Source organism: Eumetopias jubatus, unplaced genomic scaffold (assembly GCF_037043125.1).
Source record: "Eumetopias jubatus isolate StellerSeaLion01/CBP00866 unplaced genomic scaffold, mEumJub1_p1.0 scaffold_8, whole genome shotgun sequence".
NCBI classification, from domain to species: domain Eukaryota; kingdom Metazoa; phylum Chordata; class Mammalia; order Carnivora; family Otariidae; genus Eumetopias; species Eumetopias jubatus.
In genome coordinates this window covers 9,603,103-9,624,903 of record NW_028274814.1, presented here as the reverse complement: position 1 = coordinate 9,624,903, position 21,801 = coordinate 9,603,103, and the positions used below count along the sequence as shown (strand labels likewise).

At 40.2% G+C, this 21,801-nt stretch overlaps 1 protein-coding gene across 1 annotated transcript in view; it reads left to right on the top strand.

Annotated features, from left to right (window-relative positions):
* The first annotated feature begins 1,451 nt into the window (after positions 1–1,451).
* Positions 1,452–21,801, top strand: part of LOC148163647 (patched domain-containing protein 3-like) — a 34,702-nt gene continuing 14,352 nt past the window's right edge. Inside the window, 5 exon segments of the mRNA XM_088025518.1 lie at positions 1,452–1,623; positions 16,935–17,116; positions 17,502–17,983; positions 17,985–18,105; positions 19,053–19,174. Of these exon segments, the coding sequence (XP_087881644.1) occupies positions 1,452–1,623; positions 16,935–17,116; positions 17,502–17,983; positions 17,985–18,105; positions 19,053–19,174 (1,079 nt within the window).

Below are 21,801 nucleotides of genomic sequence, written 5' to 3'. Positions count from 1 at the left end.
TTTCTAATGTGTTTTAAACTTTATTCATTTTGGTAAATTCTACCCACTTTTTTCTTTTAGCTTCTATTGTCCTTTATTTTGTTTTCCACAGTCTCTACTGTCCCTTGTGATCCTTCTAATTTCGCCCTTCTTTCAGTGATGGTTTTATTTTCTTAACCTTATTTTTCTTTCTGCTCAATTAGCTTACATTGCATTTTCTCATGCAGTCACACTATCTCTTCCTGACCTCTTTTATCACTGCTTTGTGCTCTCAGTGGTAAATATTTCCAAAAAGGGTTTTAAATTCATAGCAAAACAGCTGGGCATGATTTTCATCTACTTTACAGAAGTAATTTTTCTGTTGAGCATTCATCTGTCCTTTGTTTTGCTGCTACTTTCTTCCTTTTTGATTCTTGAGTGGTAGCAGTAGTGTTTAGCTGAAATCCTTTTGATAATTCATCTTTAAAGGAGGTGAGGTTCTTTTGGACAAGCTATCTGTAAGAGATTCATGCAGAAGGCTATCGTGGTTCCAGTTCTTGACCAGCTAAACTTTGTCTTGATTCAAGGTTTTATATGAGAATCATTTAGGTTTTTTGTTTGTTTGTTTACTTTTCAACAGCCAATGAAGATAGGCAGCCTTGAGGTTTTCACAATGCAAAGACATCTCTTCCCCTACTGCTAGGAGACAAATGTAAAAATGCCTTGTTTGTATGATTCTTTGTTTGACACCTGATATTCTTTCCTTTGTAACTTTCAGCAAATTTAATGGCACGATGTGTGAACTTGGTTGACAGAAAGGGAATAGGGTATTTTTTTTTAAAGAGTTTATTTATTTATCTGTCAGAGAGAGAGAGAGAGAGAGAGAGAGAGCACAAGCAGGGGGAGGGGCGGAGGGAGAGGGAGAGGGAGAAGCAGGCTCCCTGCTGAACAAGGAGCCCAACACGGGGCTCGATCCCAGGACCCTGGTATCATGACCTGAGCCAAAGACAGACACTTAACCAACTGAGCCACCCAGGCGTCCCAGGGGAATAGGGTATTGTAAAATTTATATTTTTGGTTTCTTTTTTAATTTCTAGATTATTAATCAAATCATTTATTTTAATTCTAAAATTAGTATTACTATTATTATTTAAGACAAAGGTAGGTTTTTTTTTCAAAGTTCTTGGCAAATTAACTTAAACCCTCCCAAATATTTCATGGCAATATGGTGCAGAGATAAAAGAGATAAAATCGCTTTATTTTATCTCTGCGCCGGAAGAGACAAACACTCTTCCACCTTCCCTCTTACCCCAAATCCCTACAAATGACAGGGAAAGAAAAATTAAAATCTGTAACAGTGCCGGAAAGCAAGAGAAAAGAAAAACTCCTGAGCCATTTCTAACAGCCAGAAAGGAGATAGGACTGGCTGAGGAAAGAACTGCTGCGAACTGGATGCTCTGCAAGTGTCCAGACTCAGAGGCGATGCATGCGAGATGGATGCTAGATGCATGGACCGCCTTCCTCCTACTGCAAAGACCCTCTTCCCCGTGGTCAAGGAGCAAGTCGCTGAGGCATCTGCTCCAGGCTGGAGAAGTGACTATGGAGAGTTAAGCTGCCCCTTGCAAATGGTGTCACGCCAGCCAAGCAAAGTGGTCCTCGCTGAGGGTATGGATGCCTAGCGTTCTACATCCGCTAACCCATCCTGTACCTTCTCCCCATCGTGGAAGACAGACCTCAACAAATACTGTACCCACGCCCAAAACTGCCAAATATATGAGGAAAATCAGTGCCCATGAAAGAGAGGTACCAAACTTCATTCACACAACTAATACTGGAGGGGAAAAATGCTTAATAGAGCAAACAAAAGGAGGCTTTAATAGAAGTGAAATTAGTATCTTCAGTAGAACATCATAACTATGAAAAAAGAACAGGTATTATAAAAATGCAACTTTAGATCTTAAAAATAAAAAATGTTTTTATTATTGCAATAAAATTCAATATATCGGCTGAATGATAGAATGGACACAAGGGAAGAGCAAGTTAATAAGCTGAATACCCAGCCCTAAATGCAGCACAACAGAATGACTGGGTGGGAAGTGTGACATAAAGGTTGAGTGTTGAGAGGGGTGCCTGGGTGGCTAGGTCGGTTAAGCATCTGACTCTTGGTTTCCTCTCAGGTCATGGTCGTGAGATCGAGCCCTGCATCAGGCTCCATGTTCAGCACAGAGTCTGCTTAAGATTCCTTTTCTCCCTCTCCCTCTCCCTCTGCCCCTCCCCACTGCTCCCTCTCTCTCTCAAATAAATAAATCTTTAAAAAAAAAAAAAGAAGTTGAGGCTTGAGAGAAAGTCCCAGAAAACCTTGAATCCACCAAATAGGAGTTCCAAGGAAAAAGAGAAAGAGGACTCAAAAAATAATAATAAAAGCAATGACAGGAGAACATCAAAAGAAGTGAGTCTCCAGATTTAAAGGGACTAATAAAAATGAAGCAGGAAGAGAAACAACCATAGATATTAAAGGGGTTCAAAACAAATCTCCCCAAAATGTGTCACTTTGGCACGTGGACTATTTTAAAATGAAAACAGTCAAGACCCAGCAAACTCAGGAAAAACTTTTACTACTCCCTTAACGACCTGAAAGAATTTAGATAGGGGCCTGGCCCAGAAAGAACTATTACCAGAGATAATTTGTTTTATCTGAATGACAGATCTGTATGGCAGGGCAAACACCTAATTCCCAAACATCCAAATAAGCTTGAAAAGTAGAAGGAAATTTTTTTCCTCCCCAATAATCTGTTCTTATGAAATATTAAAGGAGAAGAATAATCTTAAAAGCCTTCAAAGAAGAAAAATAATTATCTGCAAAGAAGCAAGAATCCAACTGGTGTTAAATTTTATTATAGCAATGCTGGATACAAGAAGTCAATAAAGCAAATTCCGAAAGCAGCAAATGAAAATAATTTGAATCTAATTTAACTTTGAATCTAAACAACTAAAATATCCACCAGTAACAGGATGATTAGATAAGATAGAGTATATTCATATGACGTGCTATGATTCGGCAGTTAAATATAATGCCATCTCTAAGACATATTGTTAGTGAAAAAGCAAGTTACAGAAATATAAATGTCAGTCATGGTTCAACCAGGGGAAACAGAATCAGTAAGAAATATATAATAGGAGATTTATTGCAAAGACTTGGCTTATGCAATTATCAGGGCTGGCTAGGCAAGTTGGAAAATCACAAGGCGGGCCTTCAGGAAGGGAGTTATCTACAACTGTCAGGCACAAACTGAAACTGCTGCCCCCAGACAGAATTTCCTCTTCAGGGAAGACTAAGCACTGTTCTTAAGAGCTTTCAGATACCTCAATCAGTTCCACCCAGATTATCTAGGACAATCTCCCTTCCTAATAAGTCAACTGGTTATGCACTTTAATCACATCTACAAAACACCTTCAAAGCAACACCTAGATTAGCGTTTGATGTGATAACTGGGAATTATATAGTCTTGCCAAGTTGACACACGAAACTGACCATCACAACCACATGTATATGAATGTATATACACATTTGTATTATGATACTGATGCACTATGGGACTGTGTGTGTCTATGTTTCTATGGAGACAGAGAGTTGAGGAAGGATGCACACCAAATGGTAACAATGAAACAGTAAAAACTGAAAAGGGGGAGTGGTGTAGGGCAAAGAGGAGATTCATTTCTTATTCTTTATAGTTCTGGTGGGGGATGTTGATAAGGAGGGAGACACACACGTCCAGGGACAGGAGGAAGATGAGAAAGCATTGTACCTTCAGTTTAATTTTTCCGTGAACCTAAAATGATTCTAAAAAGTAAATTCTATTCTTTTTTTTAAGATTTTATTTTATTTTTTATTTTTATTTTCATTTTTACTCATTTGACTTTTTTTAGAAAAAGAGAGCATGCATGAGCAGGGATGGGGAGAGGCAAAGGGAGAGGGAGAGAGAGAATTTTTTTTTTAAGATTTTATTTATTTGTCAGAGAGAGAGAGGGAGAGAGAGAGAGCACAAGCAGGGGGAGGGGCAGGCAGAGGGAGAGGGAGAAGCAGGCTCCCCGCTGAGCAGAGAGCCCGATGCGGGACTCGATCCCAGGACCCTGGTATCATGACCTGAGCCAAAGGCAATGCTTAACTGACTGAGCCACCCAAGCGTCCCAGAGAGAGAGAATCGTAAACAGGCTGCACGTCCAGCACGGAGCCCAACATGGGGCTTGATCTCACAACCCCAAGATCATGACCTAAGCCAGAATAAGGAGTCAGATGCTTAACTGACTGAGCCACCCAGGCACCCCTAAGATTTTATTTTTAAGTAATCTCTACACCCAACGTGGGGCTTGAATTCACAACCCCGAGATCAAGAGTCCCATGCTCCCCCGACTGAGCCAACTAGGCGCCCTGCTGTTCTTTTTTTTTAATGACAGATTACTTACCAAAAACCCCCCCAAACAACAATCAGGTTGGTAGCAGAGCTCTAATCAGCAAAAATAAATGCCAAAAGGTAGCAAGAAAATATCTTTTACATACTAAAGAACTCAGAACCTAGAATTCTATGTATAATAAATTATTCAAGAAGGAAGATAATTCAATATATATTCAAGCATGAAAAAATAAGAGTTTACTCCTCACTGACATTTGTGAAGAAACTGCTGAAGAATATGTATGCATCAGCCATAAAACTGATTCAAAGAATGAAGGAGGAGATTCAATGGTGAGCAAATTCATTTGAAAAACACAGCTAAACTAAATGGAGTATTGAGTGCGAAAAAAATAACCACAGTATGGGGTGCCTGGGTGGCTCAGTTGGTTAAGCGTCTAACACTTGATTTTGGCTCAGGTCATGATCTCAGGGTCCTGGGATCGGGCTCCATGTTCAGCAGGGAGCCTGCTTAAGGATTTTCTCTCTCCCTCTCCCTCTGCCTCTCCCCATCCCATTCTCTCTCTCTCTCTAAAATAAAAATGAATAAATCTTTTTTTTAAAGATTTCATTCATTTGACAGAGAGAGACACGGCGAGAGAGGGAACACAAGCAGGGGGAGTGGGAGAGGGAGAAGCAGGTTTCCCACAGAGCAGGGAGCCCAATGTGGGGCTCGATCCCAGGACCCCGGGATCACGACCCAAGCCGGAGGCACATGCCCTACAACTGAGCCACCCCGTCGCCCCCAAAATAAATAAATCTTAAAAGGAAAAAAAATAACGACAGTAATTTTCATGGACGTGTGTAAAAATCGGAATATTCTAGATAACAACACTAGGAAAGCTGAGAGCAGGGTGTTTCAACTTGAAATAAAAAAATATAAATATTTCCGCTGCTTTTGGAAGAGAACAGCTAATAACTAACCTTAGAACTTGTTGGAGAGGGGCACCTGGGTGGCTTAGTTGCTTAAGCGCTCAACTCTTGATTTTGGCTCAGGTCATGATCTCAGGGTCATGAAACTGAGCCCTGGAGTCAGGCTCCCCACCCAGTGAGGAGTCTGCTTCTCTCCCTCTCCCTCCTCTCCTTCTGCCCCTCCCACTGTATGTGTGCTCTCTCCCCCTAAAATAAATAAATCAATCTTAAAAAAAGGAAAGAACTTGCTGGAGGAATGTAAAACTAAGATACATGTTAAAAATTTAAGAGTAACTTTTAAAGCAAACCATGAGAATTAAGGAAAAAGTGCTACTCCAACAAAAGGAGCAAGAATAAAAGTAGAAAAAGCAAGTAGGGATAAGAGCTTGGTAAAAAGATGACATAAGATAGGATAAATTCTAAGGAAATTAATAAATTTTTGAAAATTTATCTTTAGAACACTACCCATCAAAACCTATAGGGTCATTAATCCAGTACGTAAGTGAAAAGTCATAGTTTTACATGCATTTATTATAAAAATCATGACCTAAGCCAGAATAAAGAGTCAGATGCTTAACTGACTGAGCCACCCAGGCACCCCTAAGATTTTATTTTTAAGTAATCTCTACACCCAACGTGACTTCAGCTGTCAACTTAAGTCAGAAAAAAATTTAAAAAGTTGGAAGGAGGAAATCAAGGCAAAGGTAGAAATTAAAGAAACAATGATCAAACCATTTTAAAATAGAGTTCAACTGCAAAATCAAAACTTGCTTCTCTTAAGAGAGTAGTAAATAAAAAATAGCTTTAAAAGCCTTCCTAAGGAAAAAAGATAATAGACACAGATTAATATTAAGAATGGAAAACGGGTCAGAAGTACAGAAAAAGAATAGATTTTTTTTACTTTAAAAAAAATGTTTGAAAATATTACCGCAATTTAAAAATTAACGTCAAACACATTTTTAGAAAAATTATCAAGTTGGCCGAAGGAGAAATTTAACACCTGATTCACCCGATACTATCAAAGAAATTGAATTGGTTGATAAAAATGTCCATCTCTTAAAGGCACTAGACCCAGAGAAGTCACAGGACAGATTTAGCAATCTTTGAAGAAATAGGTTGTTTCTGGTCCGCTGGGAAGAAGGCAGAGTAGGAGGGCCCTAAGCTTGCCTCCTCCCACGGATACAACTCGATAACACTCACAGCAATGTAAATCACCCAGAAAACGACGCAAGACTTACACAAGAAAGAGAAGAAGTCACATTGAAGAAGGTAGGAGCTAAACGGACCGTGGACGTCCTTGGTGGAGAGGGAGCTGGTGGTGCAGAGAAGGGTACAAAACAGACTTGCACACTGGAGAGCCCACAAACAGGGAGGACAAATCCCCAAAACATCTGCCTTTGAAAGAGAGAGAGGCCGAACTTCATGAGTTCTTATAACTAGTGGGACTTAAAGCCTGGAATCTTAAAAATTGGCAGGCTCACCTCTGGGGAGCCTGGAGGGTGTTAGAAAGCAGAGTCCCCACCCTTAAAGAGACAGCCAACAAACAGCCCATGCAGATGCAGCACCAGAACCAACAGTTTGAAAAACAGATGGGGCACACAGGAGGGAGAGTGATTTCCTCATATCAGAATGTGGCCCACAGAGAGAAGGATCATGGGAAGACCCCTCCAGGGACAAAGGAATCAGCAGGTGCCATTTCCCTCCCCCTACCCCCCAGAAAAAACAATGGCCATCTGTGGGAACAAGCGCTGTGTCAATACATGCTACCTAACTTGTTTGCACCAAGCCCCCAACCCCTTGCTTGGGCAGATCTGCCCTTCCCAGTGCTGCAGGGCCCCTCCCAGAGAAGACCAGGCCACCTGTCCACCACATCTCCAGACCAGCACATTTTGCGGGACCTCAGTTCCTGCAGCACCAGGGGCAGGTCTCATTTTCAAGGAGACCACTACACACCTTGATAAAATGCACCCCCACCACTGTTGGGGACCAAACACTGCCCACAATAGGCAAAGAGAGCCTCTGCAGACAACTGGACGGAAGGAAAAAGAGGCCAAGCCTCAACAGCAGAGCACACACAACACAGAGGAGACACTCCCTGAAGCCCCAGGGAACAGGGGACACTGCACTGCAAGGCACTACAGGACCTCTTCTTCATAAGGCTACTATTGTTAAGAGCAAGAGAAGCAGCTGATTCTCCTAACACACAGAGACAGACACGGTTAGACAAAATGAGGAGACAGAGAAATATCTCCCAAATGAAAGGACAGCGCAAAACCACAGTAAGAGACTTAAGTGAACTGGATATAACTCTGATAGAGGATTTAACGACCATAAAGATATTCACCGGACTTGAGAAAAGAGTGGAGGACATCAGTGAGACCCCTTAACACACAGATAAAAAAGAACCAACCAGAGATCAACAAGACAATAAATGAAATTAAAAATATACTTGGTGGAATAAATAGCAGGCTAGATGAAGCAGAGGAATGAATTAATGACCTGGAAGACAGAGGAGTGGAAAGTAACCAAGGTGAGCAAAAGAGAGAAAGAAAATTATGCAAACTGAGAACAGTCCTAAGGAACTCAGTGACTCCATCAAACATAGTAACATTTGTATTGTAGGGGTCTCAGAAGAATAACAGAAAAGGTGGCAGAAATTCTATTTGAAGAATTAATAGCTGAAAACGTCCCTAATTTGGGGAGGGAAACAGATATCCAGATCCAGGAGGCATAGAGAGTGCCCCAAAAACTCAACCCAAGAGGCTGAGATAAAGAAAATATTTTAAAAGCAGCAAGAGAAAAGAAGACAGTCACTTACTAGGGAAAACTCATAAGGCCATCAGCAGACTTTTCAACAGAAACTTTGCAGGCCAGAGGTAGTGACATGATATATTCAAAGAGCCCAGAGGGAAAAATATGCAGTTAAGAATACTCTGTCCAGCAAGACTATCATTCAGATAAAGAGTTTCCCAGACAGGTGTGCCTGGCTGCCTTGGTCAGTTAAGCCTCCAACTCTTGATCTCAGCTCAGGTCTTGATCTCAGGGGTGTGAATTCAAGCCCCTCATTGGAGTCCATGCTGGGTGTGGAGCCTACTTTAAAACAAACAAACAAACAAACGGAGTTTCCCAGACAAATAAAAACTAAAGGAGTTCATGGCCACTAAACCAGCCCTGCAAGAAATATTAAAGGGGACTTTTTGAGTAGAGGGGAAAGACCATAAGGGAGAATATGAAAAGCAAAAAAACACAAAAGCAGTAAAAATAAATATTTCTGTACAAATCAGTCAAGGGATTCATAAAATGAAAGGATGGAAAATATGACACCACATACCTAAAATGTGGAAGGAGAGGAGAAAAGAATGGGTTTTAACTTAAGCGACCATCAACTTAATATAGACTGCTATATACAGGAGATGTTATATACAAACCTAACGAGAACCACAAATCAAAAACCACTAATAGATACGCAAAGAATAAAGAGAAAGGAATCCAAGAATATCACGAAAGAAAGCCAACAAGCAAGAGAGGAAAAGATCAAAGAAAATCTATTGAAACAACCACAAAACAAGTAACAAAATGGCAATCGATACGGAGATCTATCAATATTTACTTTGAATGTAAATGGACGAAAGGCTCCAATGAAATCACATAGGGTGACAGAGACCCATCTGTATGCTACCTACAAGAGACTCAATTCAGACCAAAAAACACTGCAGATTCAAAGTGAGGGGATGGAGAAATATTTATCATGAAAATGGAAGTCAAAAGAAAGCTGGGTAGTAATACTTAAATCAGACAAAACAGACTTTAAAACAAAGATTGTAACAAGAGACAAAGAAAGACACTGTATAATAAAGGGGACAGTCCAACAAGAGGATATAACAATTGTAAATATTTTTGCACTCAGATCCATAAATCAGTTAATTAAAAACATAAAGGAAATAGCTGATAGTAATACAATAATAGTAGGGGACTTTAACACCCCACATACATCGATGGATGGATAATCCAAGCACAACATCAACAAGGAAACAGTGGCTTTGAACGACACACTGAAGCACATGGATTTAACAGACATTCAGAACATTCCATCCTAAAACAGCAAGAATACCACCTTCTTTTCAAGTGCATAGGGAACATTCTCCAGAAGAGATCACATATTAGGCCACAAAACACGTCTCAACAAATTCAAAAAAATCGAAGTCAGACCATGCATCTTTTCTGACCACAATGTTATGAAACTAGAAACTAACCACAAGAAAAAGTCTGGAAAGAGCACAGATACATGGAGGTCAAATTACACGCTACTAAACAATGAATGGGTCAACCAAAGAAATGAAAGAAGAAATAAAAAATTTCATAGAAACGAGTGAAAATCAAAACACAATGGTCCAAAATCTTTGGGATGCAGCAAAAGTGGTTCTAAGAGGCAAGGTTATAGCAATACAGGCCTGCCCCAAGGAACAAGAAAAAAATCTCAAATAAACAATCTAACTTTTACCTAAAGGAGCTAGAAAAATAAGACCAAACAACATTCAAACACAGCAAAAGGAAGGAAATAATAAAAATTAGAATAGAAATAAATGATATAGAAACTAAAAAAACAAAAGAACAGGTCAATGAAACCAGCAGCTGATTCTTTGAAAAGATCAACAAAATTGATAAACCTCTAGCCAGACTCATCAAAAAAAAAAAAAAAAGAAAGAAAGAAAAGAAGAAAGAGAGAGAGAGAACCCAAATAAACAAAATCACTAATGAAAGGGGAGAAATTACAACCAACACCACAGAAATACAAATATTTTCAACAGAGTATTATGAAAACCTATATGCCAACAAATTCAACAATCTAGAAGAAATAGATAAATTCCTAGAAACATATAAATTATGAAAAGTAAAACAAGAAGAAATAGTTAATTTGAACAGACCAATTACCAGCAGTGAAATTGAATCAATAATCAAAAAACTCCCAAAAAATAAAAGTCCAGGACCAGACAGCTTCACAGGCAAATTCTACCGAACATGTAAAAAAGAGTTAATACCTATTCCTCTCAAATATTTCAAAAAAATAGAAAGGGAAGGAAAACTTCCAAATTCATTCTGATGAGGCCAATATCACCCTGATACCAAAACCAGACAAAGACACTACAAAAAAGAGAACACAGGCCAGTATCTCTCATGCAAAAGTCCTCAACAAAATATTAGCAAACTGAATCCAACAGTATGTTAATAAAAAAATCATACACCACAATCGAGTGGGATTTATTCCCAGGATGCAAGGGTGGTTCAACAGTCCCAGAACAATCAACATGATATGTCACATCACTGAGAGAAAGGATAAAAACCATATGATCATTTCAATAGATGCAGAAAACCCATTCAACAAAGTACAACATCCATGCATGATAAAAGCTCTCTGTTAAGTAGGTCTACAGGGACTATACCTCAACATAATAAAGAACTTATATGAAAAATCCACAGTCAACATCATAATCAACGGTGAAACAACAGAACTACCCTTTGATCCAGTAATTGTACTACTGGGTATTTCCCTCAAAACACAAAAGCACTAATTCAAAAGGATACATGCATTCCTATGTTTACTGCAGCATTATTTACAATAGCCAAAATACGGAAGCAGCCCAATGTCCATCAACAGATGAATGGATAAAGAAGTGGTATGAGTGTACACACACACACACACACACACACACACACAATGGAATATTCAGTTATAAAAAGGAATGAAATCTTGCTATTTGCAACGGCATGGATGGAGCTAGAGAGTATAATGTTAAGCAAAGCAAAATAAGTCAGTCAGAGAAATACAAATACCATATGATTTCACTCACAGGTAGAATTTTAGAAACAAAAGAAACCAGCAAAGGAAAAAAAGAGAGAGAGAGAGAGAGAGAGACAAACCAAGAAAGAGAGTCTTAACTATGAGAATAAACTGATGGTTACCAGTGAGGAGGGGGGGGGTGGGTGAAACAGGTGGTGGGGATTAAAGAGTACACTTATCATGGTGGAAAAATAAAATAAAATAAAGAAAAAGAGGGGGGAAAAGAAACAGGTTATTTCTATCTTATATAAACTTTTGCAGAGAATAGAAAAAGAGAGAAAATTACCCTTATAAGGCTTGTTAACCAAATTGGACCATAAAAGAAAATTAGAGGCCAATCTCACCTCAACATGAGTGCAGTATTGCTATATAAAAGTTAGCAGATGGAACCCGCATTATATTCTGACATTTAGGGTTTTCAAGCATTTTTTTCCCAAGATTAAAAAACAATAATACCATTTGCCACATACATAGATGAAGGAGAGACTCCATAGGTTCTTCCCAATAGATTAACTCACATGATTTGATAAAAATTTAACTCCATCATGAAAAAGCAACTTTGTAGCAAACTTTCCTTACCTTCATAAAGGTACAAAACTAAAACAAACAAAAAATCCCACTCAGTGGTGAAAATATTTCTAATAATAATAGTCCTTACTGAATTTCATGTTTTAAATAATTTCACGTGTATTCAATAATTTAATCCTAAGAACCCCAATAGCAAGGTATTATCTTCTCCATTTGACAAGTGGAAAATGTGACAGAGAGAGGTTAAGTAACTTGCCCAAAATCACACAGGTAGTAAGAGGTAGAGCTGGGATGTGAACCCAGGCACATTAGCCTCAAAGTCCGTCCATACTTTTAACCAGGATGCCATAATTTCTTGAAAAATATCCAAAACCGCTTAATTTCCACTGGCCGTGTAGACCATGCACTCCTGGGTTGAGTGTGGATTCTGTCTAGTCCTGTTTGAGCAGAACTTATGTGGGCCCTAGAACTTGTGTCTTAGGGTCACTTTCCGCTGAGGTCCCCATATCCATTTCAGCGGTAGAGTCACCCTCAGTAGATTCCTGAACAGAAGCTGTTATTCATGCTCCTAAAGTCTATGCCCCTTGGGGTCTAGCAAGGATCAATACTTCTGCCATGTTCTCTCCCCACCAAAACTAATCTTTTTCAGCTTTTGGATTTTTCTCTACTCTTAAGAACTTACTTCACTTCAGTGGGAGGCAGGAGATCTTCCCTTTCTCACATTGCTTTCTGTGGTGGAGATCCAGGACATAGACTACCCGCTCCTCCGGGCTGCATTTGCTCTACTCTTTTTAAGAAGGTTCCCTTAGTTTTAGAAATGTTATCCTGCCCCTCAGAGTGATCCCTTTCCTTCTCAAAAAACCTGTAAGCAGCCCTGTTTGGTGGCACTGAGTGCTCTCCCTTTACTATTTCCCCTTGATTTAAGGCTCAGACATTTGGTTTGCTAACATAGTCTTCTAGTTTTGTTTTGGGAAGGCTCCCATAAGACAGAAGTATAAAGCCAAGGAGTTACTGAATGATCCAATTACCCACTGCTTACCGAATCTTGCCCACCTTCACCTTCACCTCCATTGGATAAATTCATACTCTCCCAGTGGACTTCAAGTCCAGGGTCAATCACTTTCGTCGCCCCTGGTTCCTTGTCGCATTTCTCCTCTTACCTGTGCTTCTCTTTTGAGAAGATTTAACTCTAGAAATTCTTGGTCCCCTAGGGCTCAGGAGATACAAAAATCTTTCCCTAAATAACTTCATCACTTTGAGACCGACTTAATAATATGCGAAAGAGTCTAATCTAATTGCCCACGTTCTAGACTTAAAAGTCTACTCAGATTTTTTGTAACCACTGTGACTAGCTCTCCCGTTCTTCAAGGGAACATCCCCAAGGGCACCTGCAGTTACTCAGGTATCCCGTGGATTTGTGCTCCCTCTGGGAGCATTAGTCTGGTTTCCTCTGTTTCATTTTTTAAGACTCTAGTCACTCTCTCTAACCTATTAATTTTTAATTACCCCCTCCCCCTTTAAAGTCCTCCACAGTCAGCTGTCAAGTCTGGTTACTGTTGCTGTGTTTCCCTTTCTGTACGTTGAGCGTGGCCTTCAAGATCTCCGCTTTCCTGTTCTGTCTAATGTGCTCTCCCAAATTCCAACAATTCCTTTAAGGAAATCTTAATTTTTCTTTCTCTCAAGCATTCTCTAGCTTGTCTTCTGCTATTTCCTGAGCCATGTTTTTGGGCATCGCTATAGTATAAAAAATGAGAAATTCACCTTATTATATAAAAAGGAATTTAATGAAGGTCAATGATAAAGTAACTACTTCGAAGAGTTTTACCAGCAGCACTGCGAACCCCAAGCCCATAAAAACCTGAGTTCTCTTGCTTCCAAGAAGTCAAACCCCAAATGCACAAGTACTTATCAACCTTCTGCTTGTGTCACAGTTGCTAATGTCCCACTGAACCAAGTAAGTCACATGGCTAAACCCAGAGTCAATGTGGGAGGGAACTATGAAAAGTCATAAATACTGGGAGCCACGATTCATTGGGGACCTGGGTAACTCAGCCAGGTGTCTACTCTTGATTTCGGTTCAGGTCATGATCTCAGGGTTGTGAGATGGAGTCCCAAGTCAGGCTCTGCACCGGGCATGGAGCGTACTTGGGATTCTCTCTCCCTCTTCTTCTGCTCCTTCTTTCTCTCTTTCTGTCTCTCAAAAAAAAAAAAAAAAAAAAAAGTTTCTTCCCCATCACTACATTCAAGATCAATTCTTGCTGCTGTCCTTTCTTCAGTTTCTTAATTATTCATATTTCAATGTTAGAGCCTCTTCTCAATGGCCAATCGTTTTATTAAATCTTTAGATTTCAATCTAGAAAAGGAAAACCGAGTGACTTCATTACGCTCTGTGACAGATTATTATGCGAGTTAGGAGGAATGGCTATACTGTTTTAATTCCAGAAAGGAAAAGGAAAAAAGCTTAAGATAGGGCAGGTGAAAAGATGCAAAAAAATACCTGCTGTCTCAGTTACAACACAGGCATCTGGGCAGTCCCTACGGGATCCACAGAATATATTTCAGCCCTTATGTCTGCCGTATTTGAATTATATCATTTCTAGAGCTGTGGAAAGACAAGCAGGACCACCTCAGTTATGACTAACATTAGAGTGTCCTCTGAGTATCAAACACAGGGATGAACAAGATGCAGTCCTTGTGTCTGAGGAGCTCATACTCAAGTGTGGGAAACAGATTATCAAGTAACTAAAATACAGACTTAAAAGAGAAGCATCCTATAAATAAAAATGGCAAATAAATTTTTAAATAAGAAATAAAAAAATAACGGGCAACTGCCCTTTATTTATGCCTAAGTCAGTTTGGCTAACCTGAGAGAATGGGACTTAGAAAAGGAGAAACAGGGGGAAGAGAAAAAAAATTGGACAGGCTTGAGAAGGGACTGGGGAACAGAAGAAAATGGAATCAACGTGTAAGAGAAAAGAAAAGGTAATGCTTTGCCTGCTTCATTTTATCTAGACTGAAGAAGGGTAAGAAGTATACTAGATAAAATTTTAAGTTCTAAACTGTATTCTTGAATTCCCAATACCCACCCCCTTCTCATCCAGAAGGTATTTTATAAAGTATGGAGAATCCTATCCTGACAAAGTAGACACCATTCTCACATTAAGGCCAGAGGGTTGTCTGAATTGAAAGGAAGAAACTTCAGAGACTTGTCCCTTAGGACATGTGACTTCTAGGCCATGTTATAGCTGCACTTGGATTAGTCTAGAGCTCTGAAACCAATAGAAAGGGTGTCACGACTCAAATAGGGCAGATGAGCTCATTTTAAAAGTGCCAAATTCCTTTTATGGAATAATACAGTAAAACCGGTGGGGAACAAGTATTAGTGGTATTTTTTATTGACATTCTAAACCCACACAAACATTAGTAATCTAGATAACTAGATTAGCAAAATTACGTAATCTAGAATCAATGAACTAGAATGAAAAAACTCGATAAAATCAAACCTTCAGGTACATATTTTCCTATAGAATTTAGTACTTCACAGTGGCTGATTTATGAGCAATTGTAGAAATTTTGTTTTGAATGTTGTGTTTGAGAATAAAAAAAAAAAACACGCTGATGCTGTGCTAAAGAAATACCATAAAGATGGGCAGTAAGAGGCCCTGTGTTTGGTTTTGCACATTACAGAATACTTGTGAACACCCTCCCTCTAACATTACATCCTAAATGTTTAGGAAACCAGCTGAGCCATTTCTCTCCATAAAGTTAATATGGTTTAACAAATGGAATTCCCAGATCAGTTCCTCCATTTAAATGTGGTACAGGTGCCTCTAGATTTATAGCACACCAAGGATAAACTCCAGATGTAGCTATAACTAGGACTTGCAACATGCAGATAAAGGAGAAAAGGAATCCTCGGTCCCATTTACCCTAACTTTTTTTAAAATAGAAAACGGGGTGGGTGGCTCAGTCCTTAAGCGTCTGCCTTCGGCTCAGGTCATGATCCCAGGCTCTTGGGATCGAGCCCCATGTCAGGCTCCCTGCTCAGCGGGAAGCCTGCTTCTCCTTCTCCCTCTGCAGCTCCCCCTGCTTGTGTTCCCTCTCTCGCTCTCTCTCTCTGGCAAAAAATAAATAGAATCTTTAAAAAATAAAAAAATTTTAAAAATTTTAAAAATTCTATAGAAACTGTGTGCCATCTTGTGGTTATTAATGTCACTCTTAAGCAATGACTTTCTGTAAAGCCAACTTAACAGTATCTCTTATTACTTTCTCCTTTAAAATACTGTTAAAGGTATCTTCCTTAAACTCTTGGCCTTGGTATTCTTACAATCTGGAGATTTCGGTAAAATGCCATAACTCCCCACAGAAAAACGCAATCACAATTAATGCTAGGTGACTGTCAACTATGGAAAACATGGCAAGCAATTCTCCTAACTCTAGGAACCGCTCACCACCTGCCTTTCAGTTCCTGCATGTTAAAAGGTAGGTGAGGACTTTCATAAAAAGGGTGACATGAACACAGGGGTCCCTCCATCCTGGGAACTGTGGAACAGACCAAAGATAAACACTCACTTCTCATTCTACATCTTGACTTCTAACCTTTTACAAGGCGAATGTCTATTTTAGCTTGTAGTTAATAAAAATAATAAAGTAAGTGTACCAGGTTCACCTTAGCCAATAACTGTGTTACTGGATGATCCCAGAAAGGTTAGGACATGTGTGTGTGTGGACAAACCAAATTCCCCCAATAAAATGTAAGTCTTGTAGAACAGGCACGCATCTTACTCACCTTTAGGAAGTGTTTCTGTGTTAACTAGACTCCCGAGGGCACAGGCATGCCCCAGACAAATTTGGGGCTAGTGAGGCTATGGGTCAAAACACATGATCCCTGGGTCGCCTAGGTGGCTCAGTCGTTAAGCATCTGCCTTCGGCTCAGGTCATGATCCCAGTGTCCTGCGATAGAGTCCCACATCGGGCTCCTTGCTCAGTGAGGAGCCTGCTTCTCCCTCTCCCTCTACTGCTCCCCCTGCTTGTGCTCTCTCTCTCTCTCCCTCACAAATAAATGAATAAAAATCCTAAAAAAAAAAAAAAAAACACGTGATCCCCAACCACGCCTCCAGGCTCCCGGCGTGAACCGCCAGAAGTCAAACAGACTCCGGTAGAATTTCTCCAGGAAGCCGTTGCTCCCCCAAGTAGCTGCAGTCTCATCAGCTGTCCAGTTTGAGAACGTTGCTTTTCCTTGCTGAAAGTGAGCCTTAGTCCCTCCACGGGTGGTGCCAGAGGCCTGGCCCGAGGCGGAGGCGAGGCGGAGGCGAGGCAGGAACCGGAGCTGAACTGGGCTTCCCGGCAGAGCATGCAGTCCCTTGAGCATCCCAATCCCAGTCGGTGTCAGTGCGGGGACGTTCAAGTCTGCCGGTTCCCCGGTCAGAAAGTCAGTTGTGGGAGAGACCCCGCTGCCACACCGACTGCCTAGAGGCGCCCCTCTCCCACGCCTTCGGAAGGCTGGGGTGGGAGGTGGGCTCGCACCCCTGGATCTTCCTGCTGGCACCCATGCTGCTGACGGCTGCTCTGGGCACTACCTCGATTTACTGCCCCAAGGATTTATTTATTTTTTTTATTTTTAGATTGTTTTTAAATTTATTTGAGAGAGAGAATGAGAGAGAGAGCACATGAGGGGGGGAGGGTCAGAGGGAGAAGCAGACTCCCTGCTGAGCAGGGAGCCTGATGTGAGACTCGATCCCGGGACTCCAGGATCATGACCTGAGCCGAAGGCAATCGCTTAACCAACTGAGCCACCCAGGCGCCCCTGGCCCAAGGATTTAGAAGAAAACCTCGAGGAGAAGTACACCCCCATAGGGAGCCCGGCCAAAGCTGAGCGGCGCTTTGTGCAGGGACATGTTACCGGCAAGGACTCTTACCGCTTCTCCATCTCCAGGAAGAGCACCGAAGTCAATTTCGCCTGTATTCTGGCAGTCTCCAACACGGCCTCACTGCTAGAACAAGAAATCCTAGAGGAAATTGGTAAACTGAAGGACGTGGTACAGGATCTGTATGTGACAGAGGAAAACGGAACCCAGATCCGCTACAGTCAGGTGTGCGCTAAGAACCAGGGCCTCTGCATGCCCTCCAACCCACTCCTGGCTGCCTGGCAGATGAACAAGAACCTCGACCTGAGACACATCACCTTCCCAATCTTCAACCAAACAGGTCAGCCCATCTACATGGCCGGCACCATTGGAGGAACCCTTTCAGGCAAGAGGATGGGAAGGAAGCAGTTACTCGTGAAAGCCAAAGCTGTGACTTCTGTACTACCTGAAGACTGAGGATGGAGAGATCAACGAGCTTAGCAAGATGTGGTTGATCCATTTCCTGGACCAATTTAGCAACATCGAAACGAGTCTGGCCCTGAAGAAGATCCAGGTACCTGGTGGCTGGGCTTGATAGGGAGGCCAGGAGAAGGTGGGAGGAATAAGGACACTCCTTCCAAGGATCATAGCAGTAGCACTCCCTGATTATTTGAGGGAGTCCTTGGCTTGAAGCTGGGAGTGCTCTACTCTATTTGGTACTTAATCCAGAGTCCTTAATCTCACGCATCAAAGGATGCCACAAATCTTAAATCTTTAGTAATGTTCTGGTGGAAAACACAAATCCTACATCCTCAAGGTAGGTCTGTTCCATACAGACACTGACCATCAGGTTTCCTAGTCAAATGACTTTGAAATTCCTACTTTTAGTTAAAATCTCTGCTGTTTGGGGGAGCCCCCTAAAACTTGTTTGGACTTCACTGAAATAAAAAATAAAATTAAAAAAAAAAAACCTTTAAGCAGAAGTTCCATGCTGTTTTTGAAAAGAGAACTAGCTTAGCATTTTCCGAGTAAGTGATCGCATAGTGCCAGGCACATGCTAACTATTCGGTAACGTTGGGCCAGCAAGCCTACTAGTACTTGTGAATAAGCCTGGTCAGAGTGAGACAACTACTGGAAAAAGCCTTTGAATGCTAGATCTTTCTGAAATATCAATGCAATTAAAATAGTAAAAGATAACAACCTAATAAAATTTAGAAAAAGTGACACTTTTCTGTGGCTGTTAATGACTTCACGGTCTCATACAGAACTCAGATTTTGTATAGTCAGGAGTTTCAAACTTCGGGTTTTTGCAAGAAACTTTGGAAAGCATGGCAGGGATTTGCGGGAAGAAGCATATCTATGTTGCCTTCTTTATTCTAAAGTCATAGTTCACATATTTTGATCTTTTACTAAATTTTAACCTGTTGTTTCAATGAATAAGCTATAGTGTTTCAGTAGTGTTTGTAACACACACAGATATTGGAGTGAAAAGTTATTTACTTGGGTATATTTTTGTGGCAGGTGGTCTATTTCACGTCACTTTCCAGACAACTAGAATTTGAAGCAACTTCTATGAACGTGATCCCTTTGTTGCACTTGGCATACGTGCTAATCATATTATTTGCAGTCGCATCATGCTACAGGTAAAACAGCTTTACTGGTTGTTTAACTCTTTTTAAAAATTATTTGCGTGCGATGAAATACATATAAAAGATATAAAATATGTCATTTCAATCATTTTTCAGTGGCATTAATCAGATTCACACTGTCAGCCGTTGAATTAGATTCAACGTGCAACCGTCACAACTATCTGTTTCTAAACATTTTCCATCACCCCAAACAGAATTTGTATAAGCATTAGGCAGTAACCCTCCACGGCCTCAGTCCCGGTTAACCTTCATCTACTTTCTATCCCTATGAATTTGCCTGTTCTAGAGATTTCATATAAGTGGAATCATACAATATATGTTCTTTTGTAACTGGCTCATTTCACTTAGCACAATGTTTTCAAGGTTCAGCTATGACGTGGCTTGCATCAAAACTTCATTCCTTTTTATGACTGACTAATATTTCATCGTGTATAAACAGCACTGTTTATCCACTTGTCTGTTGATGGGCACTTGCAATGTTTCCACCTTTTGGCTATTGTAAATAATGCTGGTGGACAAATATTTGTTTGAGCTCCTGTTTTCAATTCCTTTCAGTATATACCTAAGAGTTGAATTGGTGAGTTGTATGATAATTCCTTGAAGAACGGCCAAACTGCTTGCCACAGAGGCTACCCCATTTTATATCCTACCAGCAATGTATAAGGGTTCCAATTACTGCACATCCTCACCAACACTTGTTACTTTTTGTTTTATTGATTATAGCCATCTTAGTAGTGGCAAAGTGTGGCTTGATTTACAATTCCCTAATTACTGATGATGTTCAGTATCTTTTCATGCGTTTATTGGCCATTTGCCTATCTTCCTTGGAGAGATGTCTATGCAAGTCCTTTGCCCATTTTTTAATTGGGTTATTTGTCTTTCGGTTGTTGAGTCCTGTTGTTGATGAGTACTTTGTGTATTTTGGATATTAAACCCTTATCAGAGATATGATTTCTAGGGGTACCTGGGTGGCTCAGTTGGTTGAGCGTCCCAACTCTTGGTTTCAGCTCAGCTCATGATCTCAGGGTTGTGAGATCGAGCCCCTCGTCAGGCTCAGTGCTGGGTGTGGAGCCTACTTAAGATTTTCTCTTCCCCCCACCCGCCCCTCTCCCCTGCTCATGCTCTTGCTATCTTTCTCTTTCTCTCTTTCTCAAAAAAAAAAAAAAAAATACATGACTTGTAAATATTTCCTCCCACTTCCATGTACTGTCTCTTCACTTTTTTGATAATGTCTTTAATGCACAGGATTTTTTAATTTTGATGAAATCCAATTTGTCTTTTATCATTTTCTTTTTGCTACTTATGCTTTTGGTGTTACATCTATGAATCCATTGACAAGTCCAAGGTCATGCACATTTTCCCTGTGTTTCCTTCTAAGAGTTTCATGGTTTTACCTCTTATATTTAAGTTGTTGATCAGCTTTTATTTTTTTTATTTTTTTAAAGATTTATTTATTTATTTGAAAGAGAGAGAGAATGAGAGAGAGAAAGCACATGAGAGGGGGGAGGGTCAGAGGGAGAAGCAGACTCCCTGTTGAGCAGGGAGCCGGATGCAGGACTCGATCCTGGGACTCCAGGATCATGACCTGAGCCGAAGGCAGTCGCTTAACCAACTGAGCCACCCAGGCGCCCTTGATCAGCTTTTAGTTCATTTTTGTATACGGTGTGAGTAGAGGTCATTCTACTCACATATGGAATTCATTCTTGCACATATGGAAATCCAGTTGTCCAAGTACCATGTGTTGAAGAGACTGTTCTTTCCAAGTTGGTTGGATTTGGCATCCTTGTCAAAAATCAATTGGCTGTAGACGTATGGGTTTATTTCTGGACTCTCAATTCTATTCCATTAGCCTACAAGTCTGTTGATTTGCTAGTACCACACTCTTTTGATTGCTGTAGCTTTGTTGTGGAAATCAGAGTCCTCCAGTTCTTTTCTTCCTTTTCATGATTAGTTTGGATTATCCAGGGATCCTTGCAATTCCGTAGGAAGTTGAGGGTTGGGTTTTCCATTTCTGAAGAAAAAAGGCCAATTGGAATTTTGTAAGAAAGAGTGTGTTGAATCTATAGGTTGTTTTAGGTGTGATTGACATTTTAACAATACTGTCCTCCTCCCCATGAACTAAGGATTTCTTTCCATTAATTTAGGTCTTCTTTAGTTTCTTTACCAAATTTTTGTAATTTTTAGTCTTTCACTTCCTTGTTTAAATTTATTTCTAAATATTTTATTATTTTAGACACTATTTAAATGGAATTGCTTTCTTCATTTCATTTATGGATTGTTGATTGCACACAAATAGAAACAACTGATTTTTGTGTGTTGATCTTGTATCTTGCAGCTTTGCTCAATTTGTTTATTAACTCTATTAGTTTGATTGTGGATTCTTTGGAATTTTCAGATATAGGATCATGTAATCATGTAAAAGGAATAGTTACCTTCTTCATTTCCAGTTTGAATTCCTTTTATTTCTATTTCTTATCTTATTGCTCTGGCTAGCACTTCTACTTCAGTGTTGAATGCCATTGGTGAAAATTGGCACCTTTATCTTGTTCCCGACTTTAGAGGGAACTCTTTCAATCTTTCACTATTGACTATAATGTTAGCTCTGCAGTTTTCATAAATGC